This window comes from Melanostigma gelatinosum (assembly GCF_949748355.1).
Source record: "Melanostigma gelatinosum genome assembly, chromosome: 5".
In the NCBI taxonomy this organism is placed as follows: domain Eukaryota; kingdom Metazoa; phylum Chordata; class Actinopteri; order Perciformes; family Zoarcidae; genus Melanostigma; species Melanostigma gelatinosum.
In genome coordinates this window covers 23,959,340-23,979,787 of record NC_136638.1, presented here as the reverse complement: position 1 = coordinate 23,979,787, position 20,448 = coordinate 23,959,340, and the positions used below count along the sequence as shown (strand labels likewise).

General features: G+C 42.7%; 2 protein-coding genes across 2 annotated transcripts in view; both read left to right on the top strand.

The window, feature by feature from the left end:
* The first annotated feature begins 2,167 nt into the window (after nt 1-2,167).
* gpm6aa (glycoprotein M6Aa) lies at nt 2,168-18,100 on the top strand. The gene is made up of 7 exons (XM_079269037.1): nt 2,168-2,437; nt 12,520-12,712; nt 12,950-13,106; nt 13,903-14,056; nt 14,421-14,497; nt 14,876-14,941; nt 16,085-18,100. Exons 1-7 carry the CDS (start codon nt 2,401-2,403, stop codon nt 16,235-16,237), a joined length of 837 nt encoding a protein of 278 aa, XP_079125163.1. The 5' UTR covers nt 2,168-2,400; the 3' UTR covers nt 16,238-18,100.
* A 1,380-nt stretch (nt 18,101-19,480) lies between these two features.
* The window catches only part of lrit3a (info leucine-rich repeat, immunoglobulin-like and transmembrane domains 3a), a gene marked incomplete at both ends in the record, with an annotated part of 5,847 nt that continues 4,879 nt past the window's right edge, over nt 19,481-20,448 (top strand). The window contains one exon of the mRNA XM_079268232.1: nt 19,481-19,596. Within this exon, the coding sequence (XP_079124358.1) occupies nt 19,481-19,596 (116 nt within the window). The remainder of the gene's footprint in view (nt 19,597-20,448) is intronic.

The following is a 20,448-nucleotide window of genomic DNA, read 5'->3' as shown; positions in this document are numbered from 1 at the left end:
GGGCTTTTAGTGCACGTGAGCGTGCGCCACTGGCTAGCTCATGGCTAGCTCATGGCCGCCGCCCTGCACTGCTCTCATACGGCGGTTGCAACTGATAATGCCGTGGTTGTACCTGTGGTTGCTGTTTGAACTGTTAGCACCGTTAGCTAGCGAGCCGCCGGATCAGCCGCCGCCATGTTGAGAGCCATTGAGAGGCCATAGATATTCTACCAATCTCATATTTAGCACCTTTAAAACAGTTTTTTACCTTTTTACTTGTGTTTATAGTAAATTGAGAACTTGTAGAACACTACAAACCACAGGACAGGACCATATAAACCATATAAACCATGTAAACTATATAAACCATACAAACGCGTCTGCATTAACAAAGACATTGCAATCCCTCGAGCCATGCTGTTTGCAGGGCTAATAAAAAGCTATGTTGTTGATCAAATCAAAGAAGGGAAGGTACTTAGTGGACACAGGAGGTTAGACCATTTGGTTGGACAATATGCTACTACGGGAGGCCAATTTAATTATTAATTAAAGATGTTGCATTAAGAAATCAAACATTTATAAAGCATTACATTTTAACATCAATAAATCATTACATTAATGTTGAAGCATTAGCATAATTACCATAAACAAACAATCAAGATGATGGTGTGTTTCCTCTAGCCTAATTAAGCTGTTAGAGTTCCTTTAATCAGGGCAGACATACTATAGGCTACCACGGCTGAGGAAAGATAACTTTCAATATGTTCCTGCGCCACTAAAGCTGTAAATTGCCACCATCCATTACGTTATTTGACAATTAGGGTCTGGTCGGTGAAACCATCACTCTAAAAGTAATTCACCTGTTCAAAATTGGTTTTTCCGTGCACCAGACTATCCCTGTATTATTTACAAACTATGTAAGCCAACGTGGCTACTTATATCATTCTCTTCTTGACTGCTTTACAGCAGCTCAATTTCCCCACAGGGATCATTCAAATTTCATCGAATCCACCTGTCTGATCATCCATCCATACACCCATCTGTCCGTACTTCAAGTCAAGTCAGATGCTATTTATCCAGCACAGTTCATCCCACAGAAGCTTAATGTACCTCAATGATCTTTCAATTATTCCTCTGGGCCTCCCATTCCTCTCTCCGCCCCTCGATCCATCACTATACGTGTCATGGTGTTGGGCTTAGGCCTTGGTCTTCATCAGTGGAAGGTATCAGCCACCTTGTGTGAGATCACCAAACCCAATTCCTATTGACCTTGAAGTGGAAATGAAGTATAAAATCTTGAGTTAATAGTTTTGTATCTATTTAATTAAATGATGACTCATGCATTTGTTGCCATGCTGCCACACTGCTTCATACTCAAGACGTTTGCACAACCTTCTCAGATACATGCCATTGTTTTCAACATGGAAGTCTTCTTGTTCAGTGTAGAAACATCGTCATACACGTCATGACCAAATGCATATCTCCCAAAATATACATTTTTGGTGGAATTAGGAAAAGATGCAATCCTTTGGCCGTCCAAAGAGTGACATAGGACCATGAGATATAAAACCTCAACCCAGAGTAGACCACGAAATCCTTGAGTTTGAATTAAAATCACCAAAATGTGAATATGGAGTGTCTGTCTACACATATTGTATGTATTTACATGATAGGAATCCAATGACAAATCCTTGGTGATCGTATAATTGAATCTGTGTGACTAATAAGATTAGGAGAATCCCATTTCAAAATCATTCCCCCCCCCCCCCCCCCCCCCCCATCTCCCTTATTTAAGGCGAGGTTGAGTTAATGCAGTAGAGTCACGGCCAGGGGGGGGGGGGGGCTTAACCATTCTGTCTGAGAACCAGGGGTATTTAGGGTGGGCCAGGCGATTAGTGGCGACCCGCACTCATGGACACCCCTGTCCAGACCTGACTCAGTCAGAAGGTCTACAACCATTGCTCTGTCTTTATTCCCATGGCGCGTTCAGTGTTTTAATTTGACATTTTTCACACACATGCCTCTTCAACTGCACACCCCGCTCCCCTCGCACATGCGCTTTCCTGCCTACCATAGAGACCACCCTCTGCTCCATCCAGCCCCCCTCCTCCCCTCCTCCTCCTCCTCCTCCTCCACCAGGGACCAAGGAGGTTTTCAGCACTTGCCACGGCAGCTCGCAATGGACAGCACCACAAAGACTCAGTGATCCCTCGCATCGCCCCGGACGCTTGACAGAAACCACAACTGACAGGCAATCTCGGTGTTCAGTAGGGACGTCTAGAGACAGTGGAGAAGTGAGACAGGGAGAAAGAAAGCGGCAGTGCTTTGTGGACTACATCTTAAAAATAAATAAGGTTTATCTGCCCAAACAGGCATTTTCTTTGACATATCTCTCGTTGCTCTAAAAACAGAATCAGCACAATGGAAGAAGACCTGGATGAGGGGCAGACCCAGAAAGGTAAGGAAGCATTTCTTTGCATTTCCTTGAGTAAACCTGAGATGGGTGTTTTGTCAGTGTGCCAGTGGTGCCTCTGCAGAGGATTGCACAAATCTTAGCCCTTCCCTTTATGAATAGGAGAGCAGCTGTTTGTGGTAATTCCTTTGTCCGTTGAGTGTCAGCCCTCCACTGAAGAGTGCACGTCTCTATGTGCTGTTGGGGTAGTCAGAGGGGTGTGAACCGCTTCAGCGAGGGGTGGACTGTCTTTGTTTGCCTTGATCAGGCTTTCATGCTTGTCGTGATGGCTGAGAGGGAAACACGAATAGTGAAGAAGCGACCCAAGCCTCTACACTCTTTAATCCATCAGCTTTCAGGTTCTGTCCTTTGTGTCCAAATACCCAGACGTTGTATCTTTCAGCAGTGTTTTGCAACATTCAGTGAGGATTTGATGCAGGAGCAGGGGGGGGGGGGGGGGGGTTATCTTGTTAATTCGCTTTGTGCAAAGTGGAATTGCTATTTTTACTTGAAACTCCCCCACCACCGTTTCTCTGCATGAATGATTCAGTGTATGGTAGGGAGCCACAAACGCAAGAGAGTGGGAGTATATATTTGTCTACACGTGGGCAGCAACATTTAGAATAAAGACGATCTTTTTTAATTGAAATGGCTGCTGTTGTCGTCTGCGAAAGCACACACCTTTGTCTCTGCCTCCCTCGTCTCACTCCCTCTCAGCTGTACTTGGTGAGGCAGGCATGGCTTCTCGTTTGTGTTCCTCTTCCCCTCCCGCCTCTCCTCCCTGCAACCCAGCGCTCCTCACGGGCACACACATGAGCGGAAACAGTTGCCATGGCAGTGGCCAAGTGCAGTCATTATCCATTCTCTCTTCACCCACTCCTGCTGATGACATTTCGGTACACACAGAAATAATACACTGTGTCTGAGAGTGTGGGAGGAAGAGAGACAGAAAGAGGTACAGAGGCAGAGGCAGACTGACAGACATTGAGTGACAGACGGGGAAGAAGGATTGACGGGGTGAGTGGTTTGGGAGGATATAGGAAGCACAATCATCTGTGACTGATTATACGTTGTTATAATCAGTTTGATTCTGTGATTTAAAGGGACCGGCAGAATTGCTGCGAGATCATTTATGAGGCCGCTGTTACCATGACGATTTGTAATGTTTATGGCGTATGCATCGTCAACCTTTGTAGCTTTTTTTGATCCAGCACTTTCTCGGTCGCCATTAGGCGTGTACTCAGGCATTCCTATTCAGAAAGCAAAATGTGTCAGCCTTGGCCACCAACTGAAATGCTCGCCCAACTGAAAGATGCAGCCATGTGAGCTGCGCATGCATTTTCTGTGTGCCACGTCCATTCATTTGGGCCAAGCTCCGGTTTACAAAGAGTTAGAGTCTCATATACTTGCGAGCTCCCTTCATCGAGATTCAGCTCCCGGACGAATATTTTCTTCTGAATATCTAAAAGATTGTAAAACATGCAAACGGAACAAACGTTGCAAAGACGCAAAAGAGGAACGTCATTTTTTATTTATTTTTCTTGCAGATGACGTAATTGTTTTTCTGTAGCTTGATAAACTTTAAATGGTTTATGGTTTTGACATTAAAACTCAAGCGGGGAAACGGATAAAATGCAGCTCGCATTAAGAAGAAAAATAAATAAAAATGTCCAGATTGGCTGACGTGTGCTGTGTGATGCTGCTGTAAACATTCCCACCATTCAACGGGAGTTTGTTCCAAAGTAAATGACCGACCTGTTACCTCAGAAGCTGACATTCAATCTGCTCCAGCTGCCTGACAAAACGTATGCAGTCACCTGGGCGACACGCCTTCACGAATCACTGCCCACAAGACACAACCAACAAAAGGATGATTTACATTTGTTTCTCTGAGTAACTTACTCAAATGATTTGCCTTCAACTTTCTTCGGTCTTTGGCGTCACCATAACCATTTCAAACATTTGCGTGACGACATGAGCGTGGAGACGATGCAAGCCGTCAGAGCTGAATGGGTGATCAATGTTTTTTCTGCATCGACCATTTCAGCAGTTCCTCAAAAAATGATGTCAGCTAACTCCACTTATACAAGAATATTAACACAAAAAATACTTTGGGAAAAGCGGTTTTCAAAATGGCTTTTTAAGTCGATCTCATAAGATATAACTGGGTTCGGAAGGTGGCGTGTGTTTTCCCTGTGGGTGAAAAATGAGTGCAATAAGTAGACTTAAAGACAGGTCCCCGTTTATTACCAGGCTACAATACGATCGGGACGACATTTCAGGAGATTTATTGGTTGATAAAGCATGACGCAGTGTAAGATAGATATGTTAAGACAAGGTGGCAGGGCTCACTGGTCAGCTAACCATGTGGGACTGTCGGCTCCCTTGCTGGCTGCCGGAAGACCACAGATGATTGAAATCATTGCTCTGATGAAGCATGGTGAACTCGCCGCCCCGTCAGGTTTGGTTCCATGTCACTTTGATTTCATGCCTTTCGTTCTGTTAATACCTGTAAGGGTGTGTAGGAATCGTTGCTCGTTTTTCACGAGAGGTTAAAACCGCGACCAGAAACCACAAATAAATAAGAGGAGGAAAAAAAAAAACACTTTGTCAGGAGTAGCATGAAGAAGTCACTGTGATGCTGGCCTAAAGCAAGCGACAGGCCATCGAAGATCAAGTCAGGGGGTGGGCAGGAACACCAAAAGCATTCAAGCGAGCATTGCTCACAGCAGACGTTCCCTAAAACACAAGCACTGTGACAATATTTCTGTTCAGCCATGACAATTTTAAAACGCTAATACCCTTCTGTCTTCCTCTTCTGAGGCTGCAAATCTCAGATTATGAGTCAGATGCACCAGGTGGGCACTGCTCACTTCAGCTTCCAGCCAAATGTAGCGGTGCACACCATGTACCACAGGGGCCCAATCAGCAACAGGAAGCAAACCAACGGCCTACGGTTGCAAAAGCAGTGAAAGGCAGAGGTGACATTATTGGAGTTTTGCAGAGAACTTCTGCAAATCAGCATAAGAATACTTTTAAAGAACAAACCAAACAACATCCTGGAGATCGCTCACACTGGTGTTGTTAATCATCGCTGAATGGAAAAACTGAGAAAAGGCACACCTGTTAGCATTTCTTGAGCCAAGAATCTGCTCTGCAAGGCACCGCTTGTCCTTCTGTTTGATCAGTTTCATCAGGCCACTAACTTGGCAAGTCGCACACACGACAACAACGTCATTGATATTTTTGACAATCTACATAAAACCGTCACGACATGAGCACAGCAGACACGATGCATAAGTTTTGCTGTATTTTTGAATGGTTCCCCTGCTTTTATCCACACATTTGTATTGAGGTTCAGGCACAGTGAATTAAGAAGAGGCTGCTTTGGTTTGTCGATACACAGGACCACAATTGATTCATCATTTAACATATTTAATCAATGATTTATTTTACAAGATATTATCAATTTGCATAACATTCACCAATAAATCTCCTCATTTTTAAGTACTAGCACATCTAAGAGGAGTTTTTTTGGGGGCATTTAGTCTGGTTGGTCATCTTGCGTCAAAGAGCTTCCAACCCTGAAGAATTCAATTGGTGTAGACTTCACTTGGGAGTTTGTGTGTCATGATGGCCTGAATGCTTTTTTTCCAAGGCTATACCACTCTGACATAATAGCTTCAACTCACAGAACAGCATCAGTGCTCAGTGCTCGCGCTACAGCTACATAACCCTTCTCCTTGCTCCTCTCTCCCTGCCTTTCTGACTCATTGTTCTGAATCCTAACCTGCCCCGGCCCAGAAGAAGTCGAGGGAGTTCCACCAATTGTTCTTGTGAAATTTGCCGGAGCTATAAGTGGAGAACTTTTGAGGGTTTTCTCATTGTTCTCTCCGGAATAACTCCCTCGTGTTGATTTTCAGATAGAGGAGAACAGGTGTTCAAAACATAACCAGCCTTACCTGATCCCTGCAATGACGGTATCTTAAAGTTTGACAGTAAATAGTTTAATATGATAGTGCAGCCATTCAACATGATAGTGATTTTTGCATTCTCCTATTTTAATACGAGGACTACAATATATATGATTATTTACTTGCTAAAGGTGGTCATTTCAAAGATACAAAGAAGCAAAACATGGAGTAAAAGTATGAAATTTCGATCAAGCTAAAAAAAAATGTAGGTTATGTATTTGGAATCAATAAATTGAATGCAAGTGTACAGACTGGTGTCACATTCAATATACTGAAGACAGGATATTATTGTTGTGATCTGTTGTTTGGGAGCTGTGGCTTAAATACCTACACCCCTTGGTGCGCGCTGCCTATAATGTTGGCGATGAAGACATCTAAGTGGATTTCACCCCGCTGCACGCTTAAAATGCACAAATTGAAAGTAAAAAGGAACGACCCTCGTGTCTTCTCCTGAGTTTTTTTTTGACATTTTGCTCCGCAGTTCCTGGAGTAAACTCAGCGCAGACAAAAGACCCGTTCAGACTCTTCCATCCTTCAGTGGAGAAGAAAGAGAGGAAATCAGTGGCTGAGCTTTCGGACCCGGCCTGTAACGTCCTTTTTGCCCAGAGGGGTTTTCTGTGTAATGTCTCTCAGTCACTATTGTCCCACTGAATTTGTTGACATACAGTAAGTGGGTCATGGCTCCGAAGTACCCGGTCTATTCTCAGATTTTAACCAGCTGCGGTTGACATGGCAACCATGCTGGTTGATTAAACATGCGCAGAGGAGATGGGGCGGGGGGGGGAGCTGAAAAAAAAACAACTGCTCGCTTCAGGGGAAGGGGGGCTGCACATTAAATATAGGGAAGCAACGAGACATGTATTCACGCCATTACTCTCAGACTGACACAGACACGCCATCCCCCCACTGAGCACGCTCTCTCTCTCTCTCTCTCTCTCTCTCTCTCCCCCTCCCTCCCTCTCTCTCTCTCTCTCTCTCTCTCTCTCTCTCTCTCTCCCCCTCCCTCCCTCCCTCTCTCCCTCTCTCTCTCTCTCTCTCTCTCTCTCTCTCCCCCCCCTCCCCCCAAACTAAATTTCTCTGGTGATGAGGAACTAATAACTGCTAGCTGAATGCGCAAAAATGGAGTCTGATTAGACGTCTTGCAGTGTATGTGAAGACAACATGCACCAGACGTAAAAAAAATAGATCATCATTTTCTTTTCAGTCACCCCCTTTATTGAATTTGGTTAATTTCCTGCTCTAACATGGCATCTTATTCATTTTCTTTGTGGCTAAAGCTGCATAAAAAGTAAAGCCTGTATGGCTTCAAGGAGAAAACAAATCTATTTTAATTAAGGAAAGAGACAAATTATCCCAAATCATCTTTCAAAAGTAATTGTATGGAATAACCACAATATTATTTTTATGTTATATTCTGCTGTGTGACCAGCCCTTTATGCTATTTTTGTATTTTATTTTATGATATATATATATATATATATATAAGCTAAATAAGAAAGTATCAGATATGTCTATTGGCCTTAATCCCGCCCTCCAGCAGGATGAAGAAAGTGACAGTTCTCACACAAATAAACCAGATAAACTCAGATAAACAGCAACAGTTGCATCACAAACATCAAGTGCAATCTTGACTGTTGTGTCACAAATAAACAATTCAGAGATCGATTAAGGCTTCCACAAATTAAGTTCCACAAAGTTTTACGTTGAGAGGATTCTTCACTGTCACTGAAGCAGTACACATCACAGCAATAAACTACTTGGTCTGCACATGTCTCATCAGCCACGTAGGAGAGAAGACAGGATGAACAGAATCAAGGCTATATGAAGAAAAATGATGCTTTCCGCTTGTTAGAAGAGTCAGTTAGTGAAAGAAAATGGAATATTGGACTCACTAAAGGTAAATCTGGAAGCTTTGGTGGCTCTTAAAACTTTTAAATATGCTTAAATATGCTCGACCCGGGTCAAAAAAAAGAGTCAAATACAAATATAAATATAAAGCAACTTATTAACTTGAAAAGTATTGTAGTTATCAATATGAACAAACAATATCTAACTCATCAGAGCCTTAATCGGGCAGCATATCCTTTGATATTTAACCCCAACTGTCTCCCGGATGTTAAAGTCATGTTTTCTTTGAAGGACGTCCTGAATATAAGGATAACCTCATCCCTCCTGTGTTGACTGGGTCAGTGAGAGTGTCTGAGAGTGTGTGTTTGTGTCCCTTTTGCCTGTCGGATATGACACTGACAGATGGAGGAGAAGTAGGAGGTGGGAGGGGCCTTGGGAGGGGGTCATCCTTTCTCTTTGTATTCGGGAGATGCCTTCTGTTGATTGGACCTCTGTGTTTGGGGTCATATCGGCTTCATTTTCTATGTGTGGGAGGGATAAATTATCTAAAACCCCACCGTCTCTTAAAATCTTGTCTCTTTGTTCAACGTTCATTAGACTAATCCTCATGTTGCCAGATTTTCAATTTCAGCAAGTGTTATTCATTTGATTACCACTCAGTGAGGAAAATTGTTCCAACACGGTTAGAATCAAATACAGAACTAAAAGCACTCAAATCTGAGTGTAACTGGGAAATAATTTATACATTTTAAAGTTATGAACCTTCCATGCTTTGGGGATAGCCTCCAGACTGTAATAATGTATAAACATGAAGCAATTTTAGTCAGCAATTATCCTATTCTGCCATCAAAACAACAACTTATAACACCAGAAATACTGGAATTGCTCCATATTGTCTCCTGCTTGACCAATAAAGAGCACACATACGAGTCTTCATCACCGCCTCTGTAGTTCATTTAAACAGCCAAAATCAATTAGGCCCAACTTGACTACAGCTGTCCGTCTGTGCTTCAAAAGACAAGCAGTATTACATCCGTGAGCAAGATCAGTTCAAACAATTGAACGTCCTCATCAAGCAGGGGACCTTTTATGTTCATCGCAGGTAATGTTGGGCCGAGCAGAAAGCATGAATAATGAATGCGAGAGGCTTGTGCTCTGCTGCTCTGTGCCGCTTCTAAATTATGGATCAAGCACCCAGTAGCTCTCAGAGTCACCGGCGCACCGCCACTTGCCACTTTTCACAAGCTCCATCTGCAGTCAGTTAAGATCAATGAGGAGTTACAGAGAGGAAGCGAGAGGATGTGCTGGTATGAGAGCAGGTTTTGTCCAACGGAATGAAACACGCTAGAATTGCAAGACCAGAAGACAAAACAGGAGCCTTGACTGAATCTTCCACTTGAGACTCCATGATGTCATATTCATTATTCACTAGTAATTTGAACCTGTCATTTTTAATTAGCCTTTTCCTAATAAACCTCCCCCCAACATGAAAAGTAGGCTATCAATAAAACATGGCTGTTTTTACATCCACTGACTAATGCTCCCGTCTTACCCTGTAACTTCATCTTCAACTGGTTAATATGCTGTAGCTGAACTCTTGTTGAAAAAAATAACGACTGGTACGGCACCGTGCATTTCTGGCTCCAGTCGTTTAATAGAGCATGTACATTTTCTCATTTCCAGTCGGCGATTTGACGGGGGGGGCATGAGGTTGATGCCATCCCTCTTGTTAGCAAAAAGACCAAAATGCAGCATCCCTCTTGTTTACCTGCCACCCCATCTCTCCCTCCCCTAGCAGCAGAGACCATCCGTTGTTAAGCTGTGTACGTTAGTCTACTCTGCCTGACTCATTGATCTAAGAATCAACACTCCAAGGCTCTGAAATATCAGCAGCCTCCTCCCCGGAGCCGGTGGCGTCCACTCTAGACGATGCTTGTGATTCCACCAGACGTGACGCAGCACTGAAGTAGCAGAAAATATTATCTCGAAAATAAGTGAAAGATGAAGACAACAAAGAACACTCCTAAACCACTGCTGAATGATAACACTTGTTACAAGAATACATCTTTTACCAAAAGCAACAAATTCACACTGCTTCTCCACGGGAGCAGTCCAAAAGTATTCCAGGAAAAAACGAACAAGCAAGTTGAGGACAAGTGGTGTCATCAAAATGACGATGCAATAAATTGTTTGACATAATAATCTTAACAGAGGGATTCATATTTTTAGGACTATTAAAACTACGCTATCCGTTGGAGTTAAACTGCCTCATTCAAGAGGCAGCACCAGTGTTACTGGCAGATAGGGAAGTCCCGGCCATTTGAACCCACCGCAGGTGAACATAGTGACATGAATCCAAGTGTGAATTGGTGTGAAAGCATCCGGGAGTGGATGTCAGATGGCACCGTCAGTACCCGATAGTCTACAAGGCACCGAAGGTGAGGTGTTTCCTGAATTTGATATCCCTTGCCAGGTAATGTCCCATTCCCCTGGGCTGAGAAAGTGGGTGTGATGGAGAAATATCGCGGCAGCGAGGCCACAGGAATGTTGTAAACAGCAAACAGCAAACAGCATTCATTTGGCATATCTCCAACAGTGCACAACTGAACCCAGAAAACTCCCACAAACAGAGAAGAGAAGCATGTCCAACAGGTATAACCTCAGTCTATTAATACCTATTTCAACTGAGGTATTTATATTTCGTAAAACTACAGCTGACCTGGGTGGGTTCGAAGTGTGAGAAGCTGCAGATGTAATTGGGAAACAGCAGATGTATTCTCAGCAAACCTTTCCTGGACAAAAGAGGTTCAAAACAGAGCAGGGAGGCAGAATAGACATTCTACAGTCCAGCACTGGATTACATCAGCGAGGATGCAGATAATCGAGGCAAGCCTGGGCGAGGGTCTGAGCTGCACCGAGCGCAGCCCAGCAGGCGGACCAGCTACTTGGTATTCCACTCAGGAGCCTGAGCAAATAACCCTTCTCCTCCTCCTCCTCCTCCTCTTCCTCTTCCTCAACTCTCTGCTTCTGACTCTGATCCAAACACGCTTTGTAACGCAGGTGAAGAGATAACCATGAAAGAGATGGTGCTAAAAACACCCTTGATTAACGATCCCGGAACATTTGATCATCTCTTCAACTGACGATGAAACCTGACTGCGCTGTCACGGAGTCTCTGTTCTGAAACCAGCACAGCCGTGTGAATGCAGATGAATTGAATCACGGGCCATGAGAGTTATTTAACCGATCAAGAGGAATTTTCCGTAGTTGCGGTGAAGGAATTGCATTTGTGCATTTCGCGTGCGTGTATTGATTTGGACTTCAGACGCGGATGCACATTTAGAAAGCAGCTCTGCAATGTAAATCAGCTTTAAATGAAGCGATATGAACGGATTCACAATGGGCTGGGCTTTGTGAAAAATGTGTCTGTGTGGTTAATATACTGCATTGAAGTGCAAGCCCTATTAAGTCAGGGTTTGTTATGTGCTTCCACAGGAAATAAACTCCACTTCTCTTGTTGTTACTGTGAGAAATGGCAGACTCAGAACCCCAAAACAAACACACACACACACACACACACACACACACACACTTACACTTAAGCACAGCGGGGAGACTCATAAATCTAAGCAATTCATACAGACACACTCGCATGCACGAGTATTTACAGACTCAGCTTCTCTGTGAGCAATCTGTGCGACGGGAGATTGAAGTTGGGGCCGAGCTGCGATTAGTCACCTTAAGGGCCCCTGGGGACAGGAAGCAAAGAAGAATGGGGTGAAAGGTCAGGATCCCTATGTAAAGCTCAGGCTGAGTTTTTAGTGCTGGATAAAATGTCAGCATCCTCCGTAGCGCCGCACAACTGACGGAACGAATATTTCGCACGAGCCAAAAGTACGGGGAAAATGTGAAGCCAGATCACTGTATCGATCGAGTGGCCATTAAATATCTTACTCCATTTTGTGGCTTCAAATGCTGTAGTCTGTAGTCCAGCTGTCAAGTTGTTGCATTTTATGCATGCATGCATGCAGTACTGTCCCCCAACTGAGTGTTTGAGATTCTCAAAAAGGAAATGGCAGTGCAGTGTCCTCGCCCAATGGCAAAGTTTTGTTGAATTATTTAAAACTCTGCAAATTAGTGAGATCCTGTCTCCACACGAGAATGTCCGCCCCACATCCTGGATTTTGTTTGAAAAGTTCCATTGTCCTCTTCTGCCTTTGTTGACCAATAGTTGATTTTATTTGTTATCTCTTTGTGTGTCTTCAGGATGCCTTGAATGCTGCATCAAATGCCTGGGTGGGATCCCATACCCGTCTCTCATAGCCACCATCTTGCTGTATGCCGGCGTGGCCCTGTTCTGCGGCTGCGGACATGAGGCCCTGTCTGGCACCGTCACCATCCTCCAGAACTACTTTGAGGTGGTGCGGAGCCCCGTGGATGCACTGGACGTCTTCACCATGTGAGTAGAAAAAGGATCGCATCGGATTTAAGGGTCACATTTCCCACACTGCACCAAACCAAGACTTTTGCTGTCTAACAATATGGCATCCGTATTCTTAGATCAAAGGAAGAGGGTGACATTACTTGAGCCACAGTTAAACCTCCCTGTCTTTTGGCAGTTTCACGCAAAGACACGAACAAAGTGTAACAGTGTGTTGTCGTGGATGTTTTCAGTGCTTCTCTATTCATTCTTCAGGATTGACATTATCAAGTATGTGATCTACGGCATTGCATCGGCTTTCTTCGTCTATGGCATCCTGCTGATGGTGGAGGGCTTCTTCACCAGCGGAGCCATCAAGGACCTGTACGGGGACTTCAAGATCACCACCTGCGGACGCTGTGTCAGCGCTTGGGTACGACTAAACGCTTAAGTGCATATCAAAAGTCCAGTTCAGCTCACGGCTCGGTTGTGTTGTATCCACTGTTGGTGCTATCACAGTAATATCTACTACTGTGTATACGCTTCCATTGCTGCAGCACATTTCAAGGAATCACCTGGTAATCAAAAGGGAGTTACCCTCAAAAGGTTGAGTGGCTGAAGGTTTCTTTTTTTCCAGTCACCACTCAGTAATCCTATGTGTCTAGCTAATTTTGTATTGGTTTACACTGTCAGGAGTTTTCAACAGAAAGTAAAGCAAAATTGAACAAATTTTTACGTCACATGTTCATCAAATACCTAAGATTATTGCTTCAGCTTATTACAAGTCCCCTTCAGATGTAGAACATGTAGAAATTGAGTAAGAATGACATATCAGACAGCAACACTGTGCTCCAAATATGTTAATTTGCATGCGTCTGTCTACATTATCTGGAAAGAAAAGGAAATTCCTGATGCACATACGCAGCTGAAGTGCTATGAAATCACACTGAAAACATCGATCAAAACAATGGAAATATCATGGAAATATCCAAACCCAAATAAGACTGGTTGGCTGGAATGAGCAAGGGGTGGCTTGGGAGGAACATTTGTATCCCCATAACAGCCATATGTTCTTTCATAATGCGCCGAAACCCGTTCTACAACAGTGGGAGCAGTATTAGTGTATACGGATACAGAAAACTTCAGTTCAATCTGACATTTATGACAAATAAATGTGTTAATCAGCACAGTACCAAAGTGTGATCTGTGTTCCTCTGTTGCCACTGCAGTTCATCATGCTGACATACATCTTCATGCTGGCTTGGCTCGGAGTGACTGCTTTCACCTCCCTCCCAGTCTTCATTTATTTCAACATCTGGAATATTTGCCAAAATGCTACCGTGCTGGAGGGGGCCACACTCTGCCTGGACCCACGCCAGTATGGTAAGGATGGATATTCTGTCTCCATTTCTTCAACTTTAATACTTTAATGATCCACAATAACATTATGTAAAGCTGGGATAAAGGTCCACCATATCAGTATCTTATATGGCTGGCTCATTACTTGTAATTAGTGCCACATCTTTCAGACCATTAGCCACCGGCGGTCATTAATACCGCCGCTGTGTCTCAGCTGCCACCATCATAATAGAGGCCTGTGTTTTGCCATAATGTACATTAAGTCTCTATTATAATGCTTTAATTGTACATAAACCTTTTGCCGCTTTTTGCACTTTATTGTTCTCTGCTCTTTGTCTGCATGTTGTAGCACATTAGTGTCCATACAAGTGTTGTTCATTCATTTCAGGTATTGTGCCAATTGCTGAGGCGAAAACAGTGTGTGCTGGATCAGAGAAGTTCTACAAGATGTGTGAATCAAATGAGGTAATGTGACAGTCATATCCAAGAATAGAACAATGTCACTAAACACTGTAGATTACATCGATTCAGAATTACACCATTGAAATAATAAAACGTGATGAAATATTGTATGGTTACTCTAAAATATTGTCTTAGTTCATTTACAGAACAACTTCTGCATACATATCTGTTACCGGGATATAAAATAACGTGATTCCGGCCATATAGCCTACCTCTACGTACACGCAATTTCACGAATGTTAAATAATAAAGTTGATCATTGTGGGGTTTGTGGATGTATAACAGAATGAACTGCATGCATTTCCACGCAGCATTTCCAGTGGCAGAGACGTCCACCAGTGCTTGAAGAGTAACGCGTGCTGTGATTTGTTTTTGCTACAGCTGGACATGACATTCCACCTGTTCATCTGTGCCCTCGCTGGAGCAGGAGCTGCTGTTATTGCTATGGTGAGGCATCAATAAAACTCACACCTCTCTCTCTCTCTAGGGTCGAAAAAAATAACAATGCACCTCAAAACATAACTATAAATCTCGAAAAGAAATCAACCACAAAACAGAAGAACACATTTCTGTGGGATATATATTTTTTATTCATTTGATGTTGGTCATTTCTGCATCAGTTAGGAGGTTTTAAAATAGGGTAATTGTGGGGAAATACGGAAGCTGGGTAAAGAGCCGTGTTTTGTTGTGGTTTGTTTTCGTGTGTTGCGTTTGCCTGTGAGAGGAACGACTGGGGATGGGAGAGAAGGCATTTTGGCGCAGTGAAAAAGACGGGGTTTGTCTGCCTCCCTCCTTCGGAGGCACCAGGCATGTCATGCCGTAGTCATGGAAACAGGGAGAAGAAAGGCTCACGAGATTGTTGCAAACATCGCTCGGTAATTTGTGAGGAGCCATTTTCTGAGAAACAAAGAAAAAGTGTTTGCTATTCGGGGATGATGTTGCAAAAATGTGGCAGGAATCTTCTTTGTACATACTGATTTATTTATTTATTTTTTAATTGTGAGCTGGTGGCGGCGAAAAGAATCATCAACTCAGACAGACTGATGCATCCCAATATCGAGCTGCCCAAAAAACTGCTTCAAAGCCACAAATACAAAAAAAAAAAAACAGTTCTTCAAAATCCAGTGTTTGAATCTCAGTCACCTAATTGGTCTTTCTGCTCATCAGAAACAAAGAGCAGTGCAGCTATGAAACTGTCAATGCTTGTGCAAAGAGACGCTGTGTTACAACCTCAGTCATTAAAGCACAATACATTCATTATATTCTTAGCTGCCATGGTAACACGAGTCCGAAACACCATCTAGCATTATGCTGCCACCTGCTGGGTCATTGGAAGTCTCCTTAATGTACAGGGTCAGTACACCCAAACAAGCTTTACAAGTCCATTCATTCAGTAATAAAACTGAGAAATGAATACTATTATCTACATTATATTCTATTAAGATGTTGTCGAATACATAATGTGTTTTCACAATTACATTCAACTGAGAAAATATGAACAAAAAGCATATAGAGTTCAGATCTTATGTGCTTTTTGTTGAAATCGTCTGTGCATTGGCGTCACACTTGATCATTTTCCACATCTCACAGATCCACTACTTGATGGTGCTGTCTGCCAACTGGGCCTACGTGAAGGACGCCTGCCGAATGCAGAAGTACGAGGACATCAAGTCAAAGGAGGAGCAGGAGCTTCACGACATCCACTCCACTCGCTCCAAGGAGCGGCTCAACGCCTACACATAAAGACCAGCGGGAGGCCTGGCCCTGCCACTCCGGCCTCTCTCCCTCTCTCTCTCTTCTGTCTTTCTATCTGTCTCTCTCTACCATCCCCTCCCGAGGGGGGGCGGATGGTGCCTAGGGCCCTCGCCACCGCTGATGTCACTGGTGCGTCATATGACAATGTGGTCTGGGGGGGACGTCACACAAACCTCCTCAGTCACAAACAGCATTTCAGATGAAAAAAAAAAGCCCCTTTACCTCTCTCATGGATGGTGTTATGATTATCATTGTGGCAGTTTTATTGATCTTGATACAAGTTGTTTAGTGCTGATAGTAGTTTTAGTGTAGTTTGTAGAATCAGAAGTAGCAGCAGTATATCACTTTTTTTTTTTTTTTTACTTTGAATAATTTGCGTATAGTTTTATTTTTCTTATTTCTTCTTATTTTTTATTTGATGTCATTTTGCGCTCATGCATAATTTATTTTTGCTGATTTCTGAGGGGGTCAACAGGGGCTTAAAAAGGGTTTTCAAGCACATTTCTCGTGTCGTGTGTGTCTGGAGATTTCATGTTCAAAAACGATGTACTGTATGTGAACGGGTGGTTAGTTTTGAAAATATTTTAAATCTCACAACGCAAACCATGAGGCATCATAAGCCTTTGTCATGCCAGTATTCCCAGGGATTAAAACTGCTTTCACATGGAAGTAATACAATTCGCTTTTCTATTTGAAGTCATACAATAGCAAGACAACACAGCGATAAATACAAAATCATTCTAGTCAAACAAATATTTGCTAGACGTGCCAAGCCTGTTAAACAGGAAACAATGACTCTGTTAGATATCAAAGATGCGATTCGTCAATTAAAGATAAATCAGCTGGTATTTTATGATAATCCTGCCAATTTAATGTATTGTAGGACTGTGAATGATTCCATGGTCTTTGAATCATGAGCCACAAAAGCACACGCAAACATACTTTCATAAGCCCCTTTTTAATTTCTTAAAAGTGGAACTTTATGAATACAAAACTCCTGTTTTTGCAGAACTCTGCACTGTATATATATGAAAGCATACCTATATGTTAAGCACTGAAGAGGTCACTGTGGGTCAGTCCGCTCCGCATCTATCCGTCCCAAACCGAAAAAGAAACCCTGACAGTTGTTGGTGTAATGGCACTCCTTGGTGAATTGTCAGATGTGAGAAAAGTGTGTGTCACAGTAATTTTGTCCATGACAGTAGCTTCATTGCTTACACATCCTGATGCATACCACTACAAAAGGTGGCCCGTCGGTTCATTGCCTGGCAAAATTTGTTTTTGTCGGTGTTCCTAAAAGCTAGTTTCATGCACTTATTTGACCATTTCTGTGCTCTCTCTAGATGTAAGTGCATTGGTGTTCAACTCAAAGTTGGATAACTGTACTGTTAGTAAAGACTGTGAATTTAGATGTTTTTCGTGGCATGGACATGCATTAATATAGTCTTATTGACTCAAAAGTTTCTTTATTTCACTTCTTAATTTTCACACTTTTGACTGTCTTGCTGGATCAACCCTTTGTTTATATGTGCAGTAATAAACCTCCCACGCTTACCGCGTTATGCTACTGATATTAGAGACTGTAGTCTTTGAGTTGTGTCGATTTAGTTTGTGATGAGCTCTCAACCATGTCTTAAAACTAATACTTGTACCAACATTGCTTACTCTGTAATCTGAAAAAATGCTTTCAGCTTTCTCCTCGTATTAGTCTTTTGTACTTTCACTACGAATGCTTAGTAGCAGGCTTTAAATTGAATATGTTTTGTACATTCATGTGCCAACAGCTTGAAGTGGCTTATTTGACCTGTATGATCAAATTTGCTTGCATTAATAAAATTCACTTGTGTACTTGTTAATAAATACATTTTGTGTCTTGTGTCCATTTTGTTTTGATGGGCAGGTTAAAAGGACTTCGCAGTCCTGCTTGGCAGTATTATAGGATTTGTAATAGCTACAGTATGAGCCAAAAACCAACGGCGTCAAATATGGTCAGTGAGAATTATTTTAAGAGAAGAAAGGAAATGAATGTTCATGACCAGGAGATATGCTCAGTACTACCTCGTACCACTAGATGTCTCTCTTTGCTCTTAGTCCTTCCAAATACAGAGTTGGGAGCTAGAAGTTTATGTCTGTTCGGTCGAAACTGCAGAATCCATGAAATGTTGTTTACAAATATAATTTGGCACTAGTCTAGATGAATTGATTTTGGTGGCAATGCAGATACTGAATTTCTACCATTTTGCAGCAAAGGCCAAAGAAAAAAACATCCCAAAGTCACAGAATCAGTTTTAATTAAAATTGTTACGATAGTAACACCATCGAGATAGAGGTGTATCTAAAAGTAAAGGACATTTGCACACTCTGGGTTTTAGGGCAATGTTTAAATTGTGAGAAACATGAGCAATGCTTACATTTCTATCAACATAACAAAAGCTAGGTAGACAATACTCTTACAACACGTATAGACACATTCAAGACAACCCTTTCAAAATGAGCTCAGAGCGAGAGCTGTGTGCGCCAGTGTTAAACCAACGTGTGCACAAATATATGAACGTGATACACCGCCGTGGACCTGTCATCGGCAGGCAGGTTGAGGTTGGCACCCTATCCTAAGTCACTGGTGCACCCAGTCAGGTAATAAATCCCATCCAGGATTACACTTTGCACCCTAGTGCCAGACAGAACACACTCGCACATCTTACATATGGCCTCCAGCCCAATAAACATTTACATTTAAGAAATGTCTCGAGAGTCAGAGGAACCTACGTTTGGAAAGTACAAAAACACCGGATCTACAGTGGATCTACAGTGGATATAAGTAAACACGGCCAAGCTGAACATAGTGTGATATCAAACATGAGCAATGGTGAGGCTGGGAACTGAATGGATTAACAAAGGCGTGGCTGATCACCTGATGGGAAACCTCTCTAGCATTAGCTGATTAACGTCATGTCCAAATGAGCGGTCCTGGCCTGTCGCGTAGCTTAGCCCAAGAAATCCTCCACTAATCTACCACTGTCCCCACCCCCACGCAGTCAATCTGACAGGTGACCTGTACTGTAATTAGGTCCTCAGCCTGTTGCATCCTATGGACTTTGAAAGATCTTTTCATTATTCTCCATTTGTTTTGTTTTTCTGGGAAGAATATTTCTTCAGGTTTTCAATGAATGCGGACGTCTTTTTTCCTGATCTTTTCTCAATGTGAGAACTGTGGGTGCATTCGCTGCAACCATGCGTCGACTTCTTTACGTGCATGTATTGGTATGCTGCCTCGGTATGGCTCACCCCTTCTGTCCATCCCAGTGCACCTGTGTCTTCCATGGACGTACCGATGGAACAGGAAGCAGGTAAATTGTACTTCGATTGTGCTCTCGGGTACACACACTTGCAATTTGGAAAAAGAAAATGGAAGAAAATGTCATGTTAGTCGTTTAAAAATGTGTACAAGTTTGCATAATTAGGTCGCCTTCTCTATACCTTCACTTAAAAATACGAAAGATCCGTCCATACATTGAATTAGCACAACTTTAAGTACGACCGGACTCAGACCGCCTGGTGTGTGATCTGTGTTAAATCAACGGAAAGTAAAGAGGAAGCACTTCAAGATATATATTCACATGATGACTGAGGAGCACAAAGCTAAAACCTTTTCAGCCATCAAGTCTCCATCAGTGTGTGTGAACAGCTTTTTTATTTATTGTTATCCCCTTTGGATAAGCAAGAAATAGTAAAAATGCAGAGCCATTGTACTGTACCTTCGAACTCTGTATCTAAAGTCAAAACGTGTACTGTGAAGATAAAGATAACATATCACAATGCACCACAGTACAATTTGAACAGGTTGCACTGACATAATGGATGTTTCCTGGCATGGTGCCAATCCGTTTATCCCTGAGAACGATCGAGTGGCCACCTGCATAACCAGTCTGATTAGTGCTGAACCCTAGTCCACAATGCATCCATCTCACCAACGTCGAATTTGGGGCGACAAAGAACGGACAAGGTTCATCCTTAATGTTTGGTCCAACATAAAGGAGAGAAAATGCTAAATAGCACAATGATATTCCAAATTTTAATAACAAGTTAGACAACAGTGAGAAGTTTGATTTGCCAGTCACAAAACAGATGACATTAAAAAGGTATATCAACACATGTTCTGGTACAGGACTATTGACACGATCATCATCGCCACCAAAAGC

Excerpts from the sequence above, each read along its gene's own strand:
- gpm6aa (XM_079269037.1), top strand. The coding sequence starts at position 2,401 with ATGGAAGAAGACCTGGATGAGGGGCAGACCCAGAAAG. Across the intron at positions 13,107-13,902 it reads GACGCTGTGTCAGCGCTTGG|TTCATCATGCTGACATACAT; the intron begins GTACGACTAAAC and ends TTGCCACTGCAG. Across the intron at positions 14,498-14,875 it reads AGATGTGTGAATCAAATGAG|CTGGACATGACATTCCACCT; the intron begins GTAATGTGACAG and ends TTTTTGCTACAG.